Source organism: Rhododendron vialii, chromosome 5a (assembly GCF_030253575.1).
Source record: "Rhododendron vialii isolate Sample 1 chromosome 5a, ASM3025357v1".
NCBI lineage: Eukaryota > Viridiplantae > Streptophyta > Magnoliopsida > Ericales > Ericaceae > Rhododendron > Rhododendron vialii.
Window position 1 is genome coordinate 11374966 of NC_080561.1, and position 18666 is coordinate 11393631.

Consider the following 18666-nt stretch of genomic DNA (forward strand, 5'->3'; position numbering starts at 1 on the left):
TGGGATTGTGCTTTTTCCCCCTGATGGAGTGATGATGGAGCTATCTGTTCGGCTAGGGTTTAGTGCGTCAAACAATGTGGCGGAGTACGAGGCACTCTTAGCTGGCTTGAGGAGTGCAAAGACCCTAAAAGCAGAACGAGTTAGGGTATATAGTGATTCACAGCTTGTGGTTAATCAGCTGTGAAACCCAAAGTGAAAAGTTGGTAGCCTACGTACAGGCAGCCAAAGACCTGCTTGATACCTTCGAAAGGGTATGAACAGATAAGTTCAGGACAGAATGCTCATGCAGATTCATTAGCTTGGTTGGCTGCAGCTGTACCAACTGAGTTCAGAAGGAAGGTGGCAGTAGAGTATCTGAATGAGCCGAGCATTGGGAGGAGTGTGGACTTAGTCTTGGACGTGAACCAAGGACCAAGTTGGATGGACCCAATCATGGAGTTCTTACGAGACGATACACTCCCATCTGACAAAAAGGAGGCTCACAAGATAAGGATCAAATCTGCTAGGTTTTGGCTATCCCCAGAGGGTAAGTTATACAGGAAATCCTTTACAGACCCATATTTGCTATGCGTACATCCTGAGATGGTACAGAAATTTCTTCATGAAATCCACGAGGGAACATGTGGGAGCCATGCTGGAGGCAGATCCATTGCTCACCGAGCAATTACCCAAGGCTACTGGTGGCCACATATGTAGAAAGATGCAAAGGTGTATATGAAGATTTGTGAGAAGTGTCAAAAATTCTCACATATGATTCGAACACCCGCCGAGGATATGGTGCCCTTGACAAGTCCCTGGCCGTTTGCTCAATGGGGAATGGACATCGTGGGTCCATTACACAAAGCAACTGGGAATCGAAAATTCCTGCTAGTAGCTACTGACTATTTTACTAAGTGGATTGAGGCAGAACCACTGGCCAAAATCACTGAACCCATGATAGAAAGGTTTGTGTGGAAGGGCATCATCACTCGTTTCGGAGTCCCTTACTCGTTGATTACAGATAATGGATCCCAATTTCAGAAGAAATTCAAAGCTTTTTGTGTCCTGTATGGAATACGAAATTTTTATTCCACCCCAGCCTACCCACAGAGTAATGGGCAGGCTGAGGCGTCTAATAAAACTATTCTTGACGGAATCAAGAAAAGGCTGGACAAAGCCAAAGGGAAGTGGCCTGACGAATTACCATTGGTGCTGTGAGCTCACCGAACAACACCTAGGAGGTCTACGGGAGAGACCCCCTATTCATTGGCATATGGAACAGAAGCTGTCATACCTCTCGAAGTAGGTCTGCCGACCAACAGGACCATTTTGGTTGAAAGTGGGGGCAATGATAGGGCCTTTGAAATTGAGCTTGATCTCGCCGAGGAGAGGAGAGAAAGGGCCCTAATCCATCTGGCTTCCTACCAGGAGCAGCTAATGAAGAGCTATAATAAGCATGTTCATCCCCGAGAATTTGGTGTTGAGGACCTCGTACTACGAAAAGTGCTCGGCAACACCAAGGTGGCCAATGAAGGCAAGTTGGGGGCCAATTGGGAAGACCCTTATCGAGTAACCGAGATTGTAGGTATAGGGGCCTATAAATTGGTAGATTTGGATGGTAATCCAATTCCAAGGCCTTGGAATGTCCATAATCTACGAAAATTCTTCGTTTAGAAGCATTGAGTTCTGTTTTAGATTTGCACTACGTGATTGTGTGGGAATTACGAATAAAATTTCCTTGTTCTAATTTTATTATTTTCAGTTGCAAGGGGTACGAATAACGCCCTCTTGAGTTTTTCAAATTATGAATACAATCACTTTTTGCAGTATAAAATATTGTGTTATTGGTATTTGTTTTCAAAATATGAACTACGGGCTTGGTTTCCCTCATTCGTATTGGGGAGCAGGGAACGGGCACTTATACACTTAAGTACGTGACACTTAAACGTTAAAACAAGTATGAACACACTTGTACGTTCTTTTTAAGTATGCGAATACTTGTATGACTTGTATGATTGTTTGTAAAATAGTCTGTTGCAACTATTTTAAGTACAAGAAACTTAGAATGTTTTAAAGTACGTGAAACTTAGCGAGTACAAGTATGAAATACTTGTATGGTTTGCCATTCATTTCAAGTACGGGAAACTTAGAAGCATTCAAGTATGAGAAACTTAGACGCATTCAAGTACGATAGCATGCTTAAACACTTGCAGAAAGTACGAAATACTTAAAGGTAAACCTATTTGCATCTGAACACATGCAAATAAAACAAAAGGCACCGAGCGACTTATAAAGTTATGCCATGAAGGGCCGAATACCTGTATCAGACAAACAAATTGAAAGTACTAAGTGCCACGCAGGGCCAATGCTTAAGGTCACGCAGGACCAGTCAAAAACTTTTTATACCAAATACTTACCTGTTAGTCCAGATTCTGAACCTTCGGAGCAGTTTCATCTGGGATCTCTGCACTAACTTCAGCAATAGCAACACTGCCAAATGGATTCTCCTCGAGGTTGATAGGTTCGTTAACTGACTCACGAACAGGAGATTGGATGGGTTGAGATCCATATGGAATATCTTCCTCTATAACAGCAAAATCTTCAATTTGCTGCTCGACATCATCTACTAGCGCCTCATTCTTTTGGGGAGCTGCAGCCCGGTTGCTCGGCAATTCCTTCTCAATCCAGAGATGGGAGTCATCTGCAATGCCAACTCTTGTTAAACATGTCTCCCAGCAAGCAGCCCAGATCTGGTCTTGAATAGCAGGTATCTGTTCGACATAGCTAGCAGTTGTTGCATCAAAGCCCTTCTGGTACCCTTCTTCATAAGCAGCTTTTTTGGTGCTATCAATCTCTGACAAAGCTTGATTTAGGCTCTCCTCGGCAATCTGGAGTTTGCCCTTAGCTCCATCAAAATCAGATTTGGCTTTATCTCTCTCTCTTTCTAAACGTGAAACTGTCCGAAGTAGCCGCGTGTTGTCATTTAGCAGTTTGATCCTTTCGGTCTCAGCTTCTTGGTACTTTTTGCCCAAAGTGACCATCTTTTGAATGAACTGGCAAAACACTGAACAGTAAGTAACGGGTGTAACAGTACATGATATATAGTATACGAAATATACATAAGAACTTACATGTAACTAGAAGAAAAGATCAAATCACACTACCTTGATACCACTGACAAGTCCAGTGGAAACAAGCCGGTCAGGTGCAAATCCGAATTCTTTTTGCATGTCAACTGGGAGCAGCAACCCTTGTGCTAAGGCAAGTGCTGTTTTAGATGAACCAGCACTTTCCCCAACGTGAACGAGACGGTCTCCCCTAGTAAATGGAGGAGTCCACGTCTGAGGAAGGATTTAAGCAGTTGGTGAAGTAGGGTGGTGAGTTTCAGTATCTGCTTGAGAAGCAGAACCAGTTTGGTCATCTACCCTAGGACGTTTGTCTCTATGAACGTCACTAGCCTCTACTGTAGTGTCCACTTCTTGAGGAGAAGATGATGACCGTGCTAATCCCCCCTATTGCGACGTGATCGTGGGGGAGGGGCGCCAGTTGAAGCCACTCGGCCAGCACCATGCCCTCTGGTTGAGACGGTAAGCAGAGAACTTAAATTCAAGGGTTGACGAGACATACTTATTGAGTTTGGGGAAGGAGAATATCCAGAAGAAGATGATTGGCTGGTGTCACAATTCAATGCTGGCTGCTCGGGTTGATGAGGAGAAACGACCTGTCTTAGAGAGGGTTTTCGGAGTCTCAAGCGTGGTAGTGGGACTCCTTCTAATATAGGAACTTCACCCAGCTGCCCGGCTACTGTCACTCCAGCGTTAGCTCTTTGGATCCTTTGCGGGGGAACAGTTGAAGTGGAAGCGGGACTAGTGCTGGGGTGGGCAAGTCTCTTGTCAATGACACCTCTGTACGAAGGGTCGTATCCCAAAAGCACATCAGCGTTTCGGCCCCGTCCTGCTATTCAGGTACCAGGCTTGCCTGTATACTTTAAAATGATGTTGATCTCCTCTGTTCGGATGTTGCTTGGTACACGTCTAGGATGCCTGTTAGCGTTTTCAGCTGCAAGATCGAAATTGAAAGATCAAAATTAGACATATAAAAAAAAGAGGGGAAGCTACGAGAAAGCAGTAAACGAGAATTACAAAGTAAAAATGAGGAGCATACGTGGGTATCCCCATATGTGGGGGCAGTGGAGGCCCACCACCTGGCCATCCTCTCCTAGTGGCTCAAAGGCTCCAGTGACGTAAAGGAAATCGATCTCATGATCCCGAGCAGAGTCTGGCAGGTTTAGCACGAGACGCTTTTCTGCCCTTCTAACTTTGAAATAGTAGGTATTGTATTTAGGGTTTAGTACAATGCTGTACCACCACTGAATATCCCAAATTCCTAACTGGGTCCCCAGAATCCTATTCAAAGCAACTACTCCCATTATCAGCCTAAAAACATTTGTTGATACTTGCATAGGGGTGAGACGGTACCAGTTTAGGATTTGGCGAAGTAATGGATGAAGGGAAAATCGGACTCCACCTTCGACAATGGCCACAATAGGGATACACATTCTATCCCATGAGCCACCATCCCTATCTGCACCTAGAGGGGCGAGTTCGAGTCCTAAGTTATCAGGAATGTCATATTCTGTTCTAAATGCCGCCATGGCAGCAGGAGTGTCGCAGAACTTCCTAAATTTACTGGGTTTTGGATCATGTTCATCCGCCATGAGTTTACTAGAAGAAAACGTAAAACTGAAAATGGGCGTAACTGAAACCCTAGAAATAATCCAAAATCTGAGAATGGGATCTCAGATGGAAACTAATGGAACAAAGGGAGAAACCTTAGTGGGAAACCTAAACGAGAGAAATAGAGATCTTACGAGTTTGAATGAAAAGATTCCTGTGACACGAGCAAGTTGCAGGCGGCGGCTATGGCGGAAGAAAGGGAGTTTTTCATCTGGAGAAGACAAGACAAAACTCTGAGGTTTTGAATAAAAAACCCAAAGAAAACCCCTTTTTGGGATTTAAGTGAAAGAAACGGAGATGAAGCGTCTCCTCCTACGCCGTTATGTATTAAAGTAACGGAAAGCAAGCGCCGTTCTGACGCCGTTTGATGGAACGTCAGTTCAAAATTAATTATAGGCATACGAAACGTGCCACGTGGAGTCATTACCTCAAAATGGTATAATGACAGAGATGCCAAGAGGCATCAATGAAGTTTTAAAAAGATAATGACCGCACGGGGTCAGAAGAGTTTGGTCTAAACATTCGTTTCTAAGCTTCATATATTGTCCCCGAACAGTGGCAGGTAAATGAAGTTGGGGAGCAATTGTAGGGAGGTATTCCCGAGCAGATACTTTTAGTTGCCGAACACGTGATATTTGGGAGCACGTGATAAGTATGATAGGACTTATCGTCGTGCGGTATGGTGAACGGCGATATGGACCAATGATATGGGAAGTCATTAATCCATGCAATCTGATCGGCTGATAAAGGACCAGTTACATGTGAAGTGATTGGTCCAAGCCGTCTGTTCGGCCATGAGATGGCCGAACAAAGAAAGAGCTCCAATCAAGAGTAGGAGCAGAGGGAATACTCTGGAAAATTCCAGAGTAGTCATGTCCCATAAAGGAATAAAATCTCGAGAATATAGGATCTGGTAAAGATACCCAATGAGAATGGGACGTTCGGCCAGTAATGGAAAAGAATCCTAAAAGGACTCTTTTCTAATAAACTGATAAAGGAAACGAGAATCCTTGATATCCTGGGTTTCCTATACGAAACAGGAATCCTAGGGCAACAGGAATGCTTGGGCAGCAAGCATATGCAAATCTATAAATATGAGGTAAACCTAGAAGCAAACGGTACGCAATACACTGCATTCTTATTATTTTCCTACTGATAATTAGGGTTTGACTGCTAGTACGTGATACTAACTTTGCCATCGGAGGGCCTTTGCCACGAGAGGCAAATGTGCACTCACCCCCTGTCTATTTTGTAGATTAGGGTTCCGACGACGAATTAGGGTTCCGATGAAGAGGCACGAATAAACCGTTGCAATCCAATTGATCCGAAGCATCAATTGTTTTCATCCCCCTACAATACATACATACATATGGGAGCCTTAGTCAACTACTTTCATCATTTATTGATCCTATTAAATCCACCGCAATATTGAGTTTTCCTTCCCTTCCAAGATAATGATATGATCATCAGAAGTTGGTAGCTATCATGCTACTGCTCTTTTGCTGCCTCATTTCAATTCAATAGTTTTAGGAATTATCTTTGGCATTTTATTTGGTTAAACTATCTTAAGATGTTTAGTAGTTGGTATTCTTAGTTGGTTCATTTTAGTGACCTACCAGTATTTCATTTTTGTAGTTTAAGACTTGAGGTAGTTGTTGGTATTCTACTCTTAATTAGTTGGTTGATGTTAGTTAGTTTTGATAATTTGAATAGAATTGGTTTTAATATAAGTTTTATTTTAATTTATCTTCATAATGTTAAGTACTTTAAATATTTTTTGCAGATGATAGCTTAGTTCATAGCAAACCATGGTTTAAAATCGAAACCGAACCGTATTTTAATAGTTTGGATTGGTTTGGTTCTATACCTTTTGTGGGTTGGTTTGGTTCTCCAAACTTATAATCTGTAGGTATTGGTTTGGTTCTTGGTTTACTATAAAACCGAATCAATTCGGACGATGCTCACCCCTACTTAAAATCACGTTCTGATTACATTGAGCGGCTCGGATCATCAAAATTGGTAGGGAAAGGGACGTCCTTAATTTAATACGGTACATTGAAGACTCAATGGGGTATCTTTCTGCATGACTCGTGTTAGCCCAAAGGTTTCTATTGAATACCTTATTGATTTTGATGATGACAAAACATAATTTATTGGAATGAAAGATAATTAATATTGTGATATTTGTTACTCATTTGAATTAATGTTTTTTATGTAGGATTTGGATGAAACACATGAAAAAATTCTACACCAATATTCCTATCTCCAACAGTCAAGATTAAAATTAAAAGGAGGAAGATTAAGGACAAATCTTCTCCTAATGTGTGATTGGCTATAAGAACTTCTATGGAATGCAAATATCAATAAAGGAGGAAGCTAGAAGATTTCTTGGAGCTTTATTATTTTTAACGGCTAGTTGAAGTCTTGATTGAAGTATGTGTGAAGAAGGTTGATTGCTTATATATGGAAGATAGAATTGTTTGGAAAGGCAAGATTGGAGGACCATCTTTCAAACGGCTAGTGGAGCAAAAAAAGGGATGGATTTTTGCAGTTAAGAATTCCTGCAATCAAGGCCATATTGTATTGGATAATCTTCCAAATATGCATGGTGAGTGCTTCTAACGTTCAATTTGTGAAGAATATATACAAGTGAAGGGAGAAGGAAAAAAAAGAGAACTATGGAAGACAAATTGTCGTGAGCCATCAATTGAAAATCTATCAGTCATACTCAATTCTTCATTTTGATATCTATACTCTTATGTGAGAGAGTTCTTAGTTTGAACATTATTGTAAAAGGGATTGTACACCCTTGTTCATATTCTTGAGAGAATTATCTTTTTGTGAGTGGTTTTGGAGAGAAAATCATTTGGTGGTTAGGTGTTAATAGCACTAGAGTCAAAACTAGTTGGGTTACGTGTGACTAGCACCGGAGTCAAAATTAGTCGGAGCAATTGGGGATAGATTGCTCATTGTAAAGGTTGTCTAGCACCCGGGAAGCTAGAAGGATTGTAACTATTGGAGATAGTGCAGCAAATCTCAAGTTGGACACTTGAGGAGTGGACTAGGCCGTGAAGTTGCGGACCGAACCACTATAAATGCTTGCGTTCGATTTTCTCTTCTCTACTCTCTTTACTTTCAGTTTTGTATATCTATAACATATGAGTAAATTGATATATTATTGAATAACGAGTTGTAGTAGAATATCTTGAATAATTAGTCAATTAGTTTTTAAATTCTGCATTATATTTGAGATACCCAATTAACCTCCCCTCTTGGGTTGCTATTTGGGCCAACAATTGGTATCAAAGTGAGGCTCTTATTTTTTTGACTTCATCGTCTTAGGGTAAGATCCATGGCAACTCCTTATGGTACCTTCCTTCCCGAGGGCCAATCGAGCAGTAGACCTCCTTTATTTAGCGGATCTAACTACAATTATTGGAAGGCTAGAATGCGTATTTATGTTCAAACCGACTATAAGTTGTGGAAAGTTATTGTTGATGGGCCACACCGTCCTACTAAAACTGTAGATGGAGTAGTAGTTCCTAAAGAAGAAAAAGAATGGAATGCGAATGATATTACTGGAATTGAACTGAATGCTAAAGCTATGAATCTGTTATATTGTGCTTTAGATCCTAATGAGTTTAACAGAGTCTCTGCATGTGAATCAGCTAAGGAAATCTGGGATAAGCTAGAAGTTACGCATGAGGGTACTAGTCAGGTTAAAGAATCCAGAATTGACATGCTTGTTCATAAGTATGAATTGTCTAAAATGATGCCTGATGAATCCATCTCTAATATATTTACACGCTTTACTGATAGGACATAACCCAATAATATTTTGATGGGTTTGAGGCGATGAGGAGCCTTGGCTTTCCCAGATTTGGATTTTCCAAATTTGAGGTTAATGATGACGAAGGGCTCTCATGCCTGGATGGGGGACAGAAGGGGGAGGAAGTAGGCAATGACGCGGCATCCAAAGACACAACCATCCCGAGTTCTTCGATTGCCTCCCTTCTCCAAACTCTTGAAAAAGTCTCTCTGCCTCTTGAAACTCCAACTCCAGCTGCAACACCTCTTGGCCCATCATCTGGTGATGGGCAAGTAACTGAAGTTCCAATCGCTGGCCTTTGAATGGGCGAAGAAACATTCAATTTACTGGGTCTGTAACTAAACACATTTTAATACTTTTGTACTTTAACTGTGTTTGTTTGGGAGTGGCTTTTACTCCCTCTTGGCTGGCTAGCTGGCTGACTTTTAGAACTTTGTTCTTTTTGATAACTGTGGGGATGATCTCAGTGAGATCATCTTTAGTGGCCTTTTGGAGGCTATTCGTTTTAAAAATATGACAGGTACAATGAAAGCGTACTCCCACTTTTGTGCCAAGTTACGGTAAATTCGATAGTCTTTGTGTATGTCATAGTTGTGTTATGCATATTGACTTTTGTAGATTTTTTTTTTTGCCAGGGCTATATATTTTAGCTGTACCACGTTTTGGAGCTAGAGATTTTATCTTGGGCTTCATTTATTGCATAGCTTTGCTATATTTTTGAGCTTGGAAATTTTTCCTAAGCTTCTTTATTTGCATAGCTGTTCTACGTCCTTTGAGCTTGAAAAATTTCCCCTCTGCTTCTTAAATTGCATAGCTGTGCTACGTCTTCCTAAGCTTCTTTAATTGCATAGCTGTGCTACGCCCTCCTACTCCCCTTAGTGGATTATTTGTTTGCATCCAAACAAGTGATGCACTTATATTTCCCGTAGGATGATAGTTTCGCGGAATTTATATTTGTTTAAACAAGTAGAGCTGGCCCTATGGGTCCCAATCTTTTGTATTGAAGTTTTGGGAACTGTTTGAACTACCCGGGATGACCGGCTGTGTAACTTCCCATCACTCTAAGCAGTTGAGATGATAGTTTTAATTGCAGCTTTGATTTTAATCATGCTGATTGGTTTAGCAAGTAGTTAGTGAACCGTCTAAGTTGTGCTATAAAAACCAGCAGTTGTGATGAATTAGTCCTCATTCCATAATCAATTCTCAAATTGTGATGGCAAACAACGAGCGAATCTCAGAGTTGTGCCAGGAGCTGCAAAGCCTGAAGGCAGCCATTGATGGGCTGTCTTCAAAGATGGAGGCCATGGCGGAATCACTTTCCGTCATGGAGAATACAGTCCGCATGGTGCTAATAGCCAACTGGGACCAATTGGAGGCTTTTCGAAAGCTACCGGCTCTGCCAATTCCTTCCCCTCTGAGGGAGGGAGGTAGTAGTTAGGTTGCAAATTTGTGGGTTTTACCCACAAAGTTTTATGTAAAAATTGGTCCATACCCCTTGGGGTGCAGATTTATTAATAAAATTTGAATAATTTTATTTTTCTGCTTGACATTTCTATATTATGCATACAGGAAATTTAAATGATCGTCCCTCGTGGGGAGTTTTATTGGCCACAGGGGCTAACAGAAAAAAACACGTGGTCCTAATGAAAACAAATTTGTTGCTAGAGTTTTATTGAAATCAAAAAGTTTCCTAAAAATAGGAATAAACTTCCTAAAAATAGAAATAAACTTCCATTGCAAGTACCTACATGTAATACTTTATGAGATGCTCTGCGTTCCATGAGTTTGGCAGCTCTTTTCCCCTTAGGGTTGACATGGTGCAAGACCTGATAGGGTCCTTCCCAATTTGGGCCAAGCTTGCCCAACTTCTTTCCAGTCGGATCAACTTTCCTTAGGACTAGATCACCAACTCGAAAATCTCTTGGCCTAACCTGGGCTTCATGGTACTTGACCATTCTTTGCTGGTACACGGCTACTTTGGCCATTGCTATTTCCCTTGTTTCTTCCAAAAGATCCAGCTCAGCCCTGAGATATTCTAGGTTTTCTTGGTGATCTGTTCTTGCGGTTCTGTAATTGAGGAGTTCAATTTCAGTGGGGACTACTGCTTCAGCCCCAAATGCAAGGGAGCATGGAGTTTCTCCAGTTGCAGTTCAGGGTGTTGTTCGATATGCCCACAGCACATTATAAAGCTCATCTGGCCAAGCTCTTTTGGCCTCTTGTAGCCTCTTCTTAATTCCCTTCTTGATTGTTCGATTTATGACTTCTACTTGCCCATTGGCTTTTGGGTGAGCCTTGGAGGCATAATGTACGTGTATTCCCTTGGAAATACAGTACGCTTTGAACTGAGTATTATCAAATTGCTTTCCTCGGTCTATGACTATCACTCGTGGTAACCCAAAACTGCTAATAATTAACTTCCATAAGAAATCAATTGTAACTTTTGCTATGATTGTGGCCAGTGCCTTAGCTTCAACCCTCTTCGTAAAGTAATCTACAGCTATAATGACATGCTAGACCTGGCCTACTGCCATTGGAAGTGGACCAATTAGGTTTATTCCCCATTGGGCGAATGGCCAAGGTCCTTTCATTGGAGTTAGGGCTGTGGGGGATCCATGAATGATGTTTGCAAAGTGTTGGCACTTCTCACATTTTTGGACCATAGAGTTGCAATCCTTTTGCATGCTTGGCAGTAGTATCCTAACCTAAGGAGTTTGTAGGCTAACATGCGGCCACCTTGGTGATCCCTGCATGCTCCCTGGTGGACTTCTTTCATAGCTCGTGCAGATTCTACCGTGGTCAGACATCTAAGGTATGGTAATGAGAAGCTCCTTCTGTATAGCACATCTCCTATCATCAGGTATTTTGCAGCCTTGATCTTGAGCTGCCTAGTTTTGACCTTATCATTTGGTAAGGTCCCGTTGGTTATGTAGTCAACTATGGGGCCTATTCATAAATTGCTGTAGTCAATAGCTGGTACCTGTACTTCTGGGGCAAAGATACTTGGTAACTCCAAATACCGTATTGGTGCATTCCGTGGAATGACATCCTCTTTGGCCGTGGCTAGCTTTGCCAAATAATCAGCTTCAATATTTTCCTCTCTTGGAATCCTGACTATATTAAAGCTTTTCAGCTTTGCAACTTGGGCCTTCACTTTACTCAAGTACTTTTGCATTACCTCATCTTTCACAATGTATTCTCCTAGGACTTGTCCTACAACCAACTACGAATCACTTTTGGCTAACACATGGTCAACACCAACGGCCTTAGCCAATTCTAATCCAACCACAAGAGCCTCATATTTAGCCTCGTTGTTAGTCACTTTGAACTCAAACCTAAGCGCATAGCTTAGGCGTTGACCTTTTGGGGATGTTAAAATTAAACCAGCCCCACTTGCTTTTCTGGTTGTCGATCCGTCAACCTAGAGAATCCAAGGTTTAGGTTCCTCTTTGGGGAGCTCTTCAGGTTCTAGATATGTGTATTCTGCTAGGAAATCGACAAGCATTTGTGCTTTGATGTCAATCCTTGGCTTGTACTCTATATCAAACTCACCAAGCTCTATTGACCACTGAATTAATCGGCCTGAAGTTTTTGGGCAATAGAGAATCCTTCAAAGCGATTGATCTGTCAGCACCTTTATCGAGTCAGCCTGAAAGTACAGCCGTAGCCGTCTAGCTGCTATCACCATTGCAAAGGCTATCTTTTCAGCTCTGGGATATCTCAGCTCAGCTCCTCGTAATGCCCTGCTAGTGTAGTATACTAGGAGCTATGTCCCTTGCTCTTCCCTGATCAAAACTGCACTAACAGCATGTGGGGAGACAGCAAGGTAGAGAAATAGATCATCCCCTTCTTGGGTTCTGCTAAGCAGTGGCACGGACGCCATATAAGTCTTTAGCTGGAGGAAGGCTTCTTCCTCCTTGGTTGTCCATTCAAAAGCTTTTTTCAAAACTTTGAAGAATGCTTGGCATTTATCAGTTGCTTGAGAGATGAACCTGTTTAGTGCTGCAACTCGTCCTGTTAGCTTTTGGACCTCTTTGATGTTCTGGGGTGAACGCATGGTGAGTATGGCTTGGATCTTCTCAGGATTTGCTTCGATACCTCTTTGGGATACCATGAAGCCTAAGAATTTTCCTAAGGAGATCCCAAAAGCACATTTTGTTGAATTGAGCTTCATTTGATATTTCCTGAGTACCTCAAAAAGTTTCCTCCAAGTCTGCGACATGGCTTCGTGCCTTGGTACTTTTGACCAGCATATCATCCACATATACTTCTACATTGCACCCAATCTGTTGTTTGAACATCTTGTTAACCAGCCTTTGATATGTTGCCCCTGCGTTCTTAAGACCGAAGGGCATTACTCTGTAGCAATATAATCCCCTGTTGATAATGAACGAGGTCTTCTCTTTTTCTCCTTCATGCATTCGGATTTGGTTATAACCTGAAAATGCATCAATGAAACTGAGGAGCTCATGCCTAGCAGTTGAATCTACCAAGGAGTCAATCCTAGGCAGAGGGAAGCTATCCTTTGGACATGCTTTTATTGAGGTCGGTGAAGTCTACACACATCCTCCATTTGACATTGGCTTTCTTCACCATAACTACATTGGCTAGCCAATCGGGGTAGAGAACTTCGCGGATGGATTCCGCTTGTATGAGCTTATCTACCTCCTTGGCCGTAGCTTCGTTTCGCTCTGGAGCAAATATCTTTTTCTTTATTTTATTGGGCGCATTGTGGGGTCCACGTTTAGTTTATGGGATATGACCCTTGGGTCAATTCCAGGAATGTCCTCATAGGATATGCGAAAACATCTTTGTTCTTTTTTAGGAATTGTAGCAGCTCAGCTCGTGCCTCCGTGCTCAATCATGTGCCAATCCTTACTGTTCTTCCCTATTGTCCTGGCTCTAGGGGTTCTTCTATGAGCTCTTCCATGGGTTCTCCATGCTGGAGCCTTTCTTCATCTCGTGTATCGAGACTTTCTATGCTCATTGTGATGTTAGCTCCTCTAAGTGAGGTGACATAGCATTCTCGCGCTGCTTTCTGATCTCCCCTTAGGTAACCAATTCCCTCTGGCGTTGGGAACTTTATCATCAAGTGATATGTGGAGATTATTGCCCCAATTTTATTCAAGGTTGTTCTCCCCAGTATTGCATTATAGGCTAAAGGGCAGTCGTTACTATGAAATCTATCATACGTGTAATCTGACTTCTTTCTTGGCCCATGGTAACTGGCAGAGCTATTTGCCCTGCAGGATAAACGGGTGTGCCTGCAAATCCAACCAATGGTGAAGTCATAGGCCTTAGCCTTACTCATCCAACCTTTAGTTGGTCATACGCGTGAAGGTAGAGGATGTCGGCTGAGCTTTCGCTGTCTATCAATACCCTTCTCGTGAGGTAGTTTACCATGGCAATGGTTATAACGAGAGGGTCATCATGAGGGATTTGAACTACCTTGATGTCCTATTCTGAGAAAATAATGGGTATCTCTTCCTTTTTTCTGGAACTTGCTTGGATGGCCAACCATGTTGACTTCCAAATGTTCTTCTATTCTCAGTTTCCTTTGGTGAGCTTTCCTAGCATTGCTAGACTCTCCACCTCTAGCAAATCCTCCATGAATAACCTTGATCTCTCCAATGGGACCTGACTAGGGCGTCGTGTTATCTCTACCGTCCTTGCTTGTATCTTCCCTCATGTATTGTTTCTGATACTTCTTCATCATAAAACGTTGAAGTCTCCCTCTTTGGATCAGATCCTCGATCTGCTGCTTTAGGTCAATACAATCATCTGTGTTGTGACCATGGTCCTTGTGGAATCTGCAGTACTTGTCCTTAGCTCTCCTATTGGGATCGGTTCTCAGCTTCCCAAGCCACTTGAGGTCTGGGTCGTCTTGCAGGTTACTAAGGATTTGCTCTGCTGTAGCTATGAGCGGAGTGAACTGTTTATACCTGCCTTGTGGCGGACCTCCAGCTCCTCCCCGCTTCGGGGAAGATCTTGAGTCCACCTTCTTGTTCTTTGGTTCGCCTCCTGTCTTGCGGGCAACTTCTCTCCTCCTTTTATCTGCTGGAGGGAATTCGCCAACCTGTGATGGTCCTGCTTGAGGATCAAAACCGTCATGTGAACGTCTTGTGTAAATAGCTTCTTCTGCATTCATGTGCTTTTGAGCTCTAAGCATAAGCTCTGCTAGAGTTTTAGGCCATTCTTAAGATAAGAGGTATAGAAACTGTCCTGAGTACAGTCCAGCTATATACGCAGTTATGCTCACACTATCATCAACTTCTTCTATCTAAACCACCTGTTTGTTGAACCTGGTGGTGTATTCTCTTAATGACTCCCATCTCCCTTATTTTACTGTCAGGAGATGTGTTGCTGGTTTGCCGTAGCGTTGCCCAACGATGAAATAGCTTACAAAGCTTGTGCTAAGCTCTTTAAAACTACGTATGCTTCCCTATGGGAGCTTGTTGAACCATGCTCGTGCACTTCCCTTGAGGGTGACTGGGAATGCTCGGCACATCACTTCATCTGGTACTGCTTGTAGATGCGTCAGAGATTTGTATGTTTTTAAATGATCCAATGGATCTGTGGAGCCATTGAACGTCTCTAACGGAGGCATTTTGAATTTCCTTGGGAGAGGCAGCCCCATTGTAGGGAGGTATTCCCGAGCAGGTACATTTAGTTATCGAACACGTGATGTCTAGGAACACGTGGTAAATACGACTAGACTTACCGCCGAGTAGTTCGGTGAACAGCGATATGGACCAGTGATATGAGAAGTCATGGCTATAAATAGACTGTTCGGTTATGATACAGCCGAACAGATGATGTAAAGAACCTAGCACGTGATACGAGTGATCACGGGTTGAAAGCAATGCAATCGATATCCGAATAAATGGTACGTGGGACCATAGTTTGAATATAGACAGGACAGTCATCATGCTAAACAAGTGTTCGGCAATATGGACCAGTGACATGAGAAGTCAATGGTCCAGGAAGGTTGTACGGGCTCAAGGACCAGTTACATGTGAGTTAACTGGTCCAAGACGTCTGTTCGGCTATGAGACGGCCGAACAAAGATGGAACTCCAATCGAGAGTAGGAGCAGAGAGAATACTCTGGAAGATTCCAGAATAGTCATGTCTCATATAGGGATAAAGATCCCAAGAATATAGGATCTGAGAAAGATACCCAACGAGTATGGGATGTTCGGCTCTTAAAGGAAAAGAATCCTAAAAGGACTCTTTTCCATAAACTGATAAAGGAAACGAGACTCCTTGATATCCTGGGTTTCCTATACGAGTTAGGAATCCTATGGCAATAAGGATGCTTGGACAGCAAGCATCCATAAATCTATAAATATGAGGAAAACCTAGAGGTGAGAGGTACGCAATACTGCATTATTATTGCTTTCCTACTGATAATTAGGGCTGAGTTTTCTAGTACGTGATACTAACAAAAGCATCGGAGGGCCTTTGCCACGAGAGGCAAAGGTGCACTCACCCCCTGTCTATTTTGCAGATTAGGGTTCAGACGTCGAGCTAGGGTTCCGGTGAAGAGGCACGAATAAGCCGTTGCAATCCAGTTGATCCGAAGCGTCAATTGTTTTCATCCCCCTACACCCATGACTTTGGGCGTAAAAGGTGAATCCATATTTTATACCAACTCTTCTACCATAGCAATAGTTTGTGCTTTGATATGTTTCATCAGCCCTTCAATCTGGTCTTGCATCTTAAGCAATGCCTCTTGTTCGTGGGGCGGCTTTTCTGGGGGTGGTTTGCCATGCTTTCTTCGATTTTGGCTTTCCTTCTCATTGGATTCGCCTTCTTCCCTGTCATCCTCTTCTTCGTGTCGACTATGTCATAGATTTAGGATGCTTGGCTCGGAGATTTGCTTTCACAAATCTGCATTTTCCTGCATCGCTATTTGTAACCCTTGGGTTAATGTTTTTATTTGCTCTTCCATCTGAGCAAACGCTTCCGGGGTCATCTAATCACCTCTAGTTTTGTTTGCTGCAGCGGCCTTGGTTGCTTCTGCTGCTTTAGCGGCTTTTTTGGCTGCGGCTGCGGCCTTGGTGGCTTTTGTTGCCATGGCCATCTCGGCGGCCTTAGCAGCCTTGGCTGCAGCGGCGGCCTTCGTGGTGTCGTCAACACCCGTTTGTGGGGGGTCTGAAGCCATTGTTGTTCTACTTGATCGGGTCTTTACCATACAAAACTGTTCACCGTAAGGAAAAAGTCATTTCCCACAGACGGCGCTAGCTGATGAATCAGCTTTGTCGTCGGCTCCGACCTGAACCTACAAAATAGAGCTAGAACTCATGTCACCGGTGTAGTGGCTTGCCAACCATCCTCCGATCCCTAAGTCAGTAGAATACTTGTTATTTAGAGAGAGAATGGAGATTCTCAATTGGGAGGTGCGTACCTTTTATTGGAGTTCTATCGTCATATTTATAGGCATTTTGATAGGAGGTTGATTCCTTGTAGGACTGTATCCCGGGGATTTCGGATCGTCTCATTAAAGAGTGCGGAGTCCTGCCTTAGCTGAGACTCCATGTCCATCCGGCCTCAGCCTGGAATCCCTATCCATCTCTGATTGTGGTTATCATTGGCATTTCATACATATCTTATTGTCTGCATTCTTTTATCCCTTAGGATTTAGGTTTCTTAGCATGGTATCTTTATTGGAATAGGTATATTCCGTGGATAATATTCATGGATATTATCCACCTTGTTACAGCTAAGGGTCGGTTCCTTGGACCTCTTTCCAGCTTTGTCTAGAGGACGAACCTGACAAGTCCTAGCTCTATTCCAGGTAGGTTCCTAGAGGGGTCCTGGTGAGGTTATCTTATACTCCCTAGGTCTGTAGTTCTCGTACTGCTGAGCTCTTTAGGTCTATCCTACTTATCAAGGACTCTCAATCTTGAGGAATGTGTTACTTTCTACTACATGATTGCAGGCCGTAGGATGGTGTCGATCATCTTTCATATCGAAAAAGTGACTAGAGAGATAAAGGTAATTTAGCAGTTTCACATGAATAAAAGACAAAAATGAAGCTTCAATGGATAAAAGGGGAATTTGAAAATCATTTTCCAGAAAGCATATAATATGTATAAATGCGTTGGAAGGGAGAAAGTTACCCATTCCCGAAAAGAAAATAAGTACTTATTTTTTAAGAAGGCAATTTCAATCTCAAAAATTATGTGCTTACGCAAATAATTTCCTATTAATATGGATTTTGTTTGATAGATCTCATTGAGATCTTTGATACGGTGCCAAAAAAATTGAAGAATTATTTTTTAGTTTGAAAATGTGAAATAAGTACTTATTTTTTAAGAAGGTGTTTTGGAACGGAGAATAGTTATCAAAATTTGAAAATCCATATGACAATCCAAAAGTAGCTCTGGAATTACTTTTGAAATTGTAGCTCATTATGCCTGTTTATAGAATGCATTATGATCGTAATACATTCTCAGAATATGCACCAAACGTTTCCAGAATGCAAAATCTAAAATCTAAAATCACCCTGAAAAATCAGCACCTTTACCCATTATTATGTCTTCAAGCAACCAAAAAGTTACAAATTAAGTAAATTAATGAGTGGTGATGTCCCGCATTGGGTAGATATCAAAAGTGAATTCGATATATAAAAAAACCCAGGAAGCTACTGTACAACTTGAGATTAACCTTTTGAGTCAACTCAGTTGGCGCAGGTCGTTACAATTAGTATTAGAACACAACTCTAGCTACATGGTGGGGGCCGCCTCTAGAGTCTGGTACGAGCCTGATAAGGTGGGGAGATTGTAAGGCCCCGCATCGGGTAATTATCGAAAGTGAATTCGATATATTAGAAAACTCAAGACCCCATTCGTTTAAAAGTTTTGGCATTTGGATTCTAATCTGTAATCCCCCGAATTTTGGAACATTAATAAAAACATTTAAAAGAAAATTTTTCCAATTAAAATTCGTAGATTTAATACATCACTGTTTTAAAAGCAGATGTCATCATATTATAACCATATCGAATTAAGTTTAAGTAGCCGAATTTGACCAAATATTACAATTCCCCAAATAAACTTTGAAGCTTCCAAAATAAAGTTGACTTAAATTAATCAAAGCAATTACGCATACGGAAACCAAGG

At 42.0% G+C, this 18666-nt stretch overlaps 1 protein-coding gene across 1 annotated transcript; it reads right to left on the reverse strand.

The window, feature by feature from the left end:
* Positions 1 to 12307: 12307 nt before the first annotated feature.
* On the reverse strand, positions 12308 to 14689 carry LOC131327565 (uncharacterized). The gene is made up of 4 exons (XM_058360717.1): positions 14206 to 14689; positions 13734 to 13805; positions 12782 to 12979; positions 12308 to 12672 (listed from the first exon to the last, which is right to left on the reverse strand). The coding sequence occupies exons 1-4, from the start codon at positions 14687 to 14689 to the stop codon at positions 12308 to 12310; spliced, it is 1119 nt and encodes a 372-aa protein (XP_058216700.1).
* Positions 14690 to 18666: the final 3977 nt, after the last annotated feature.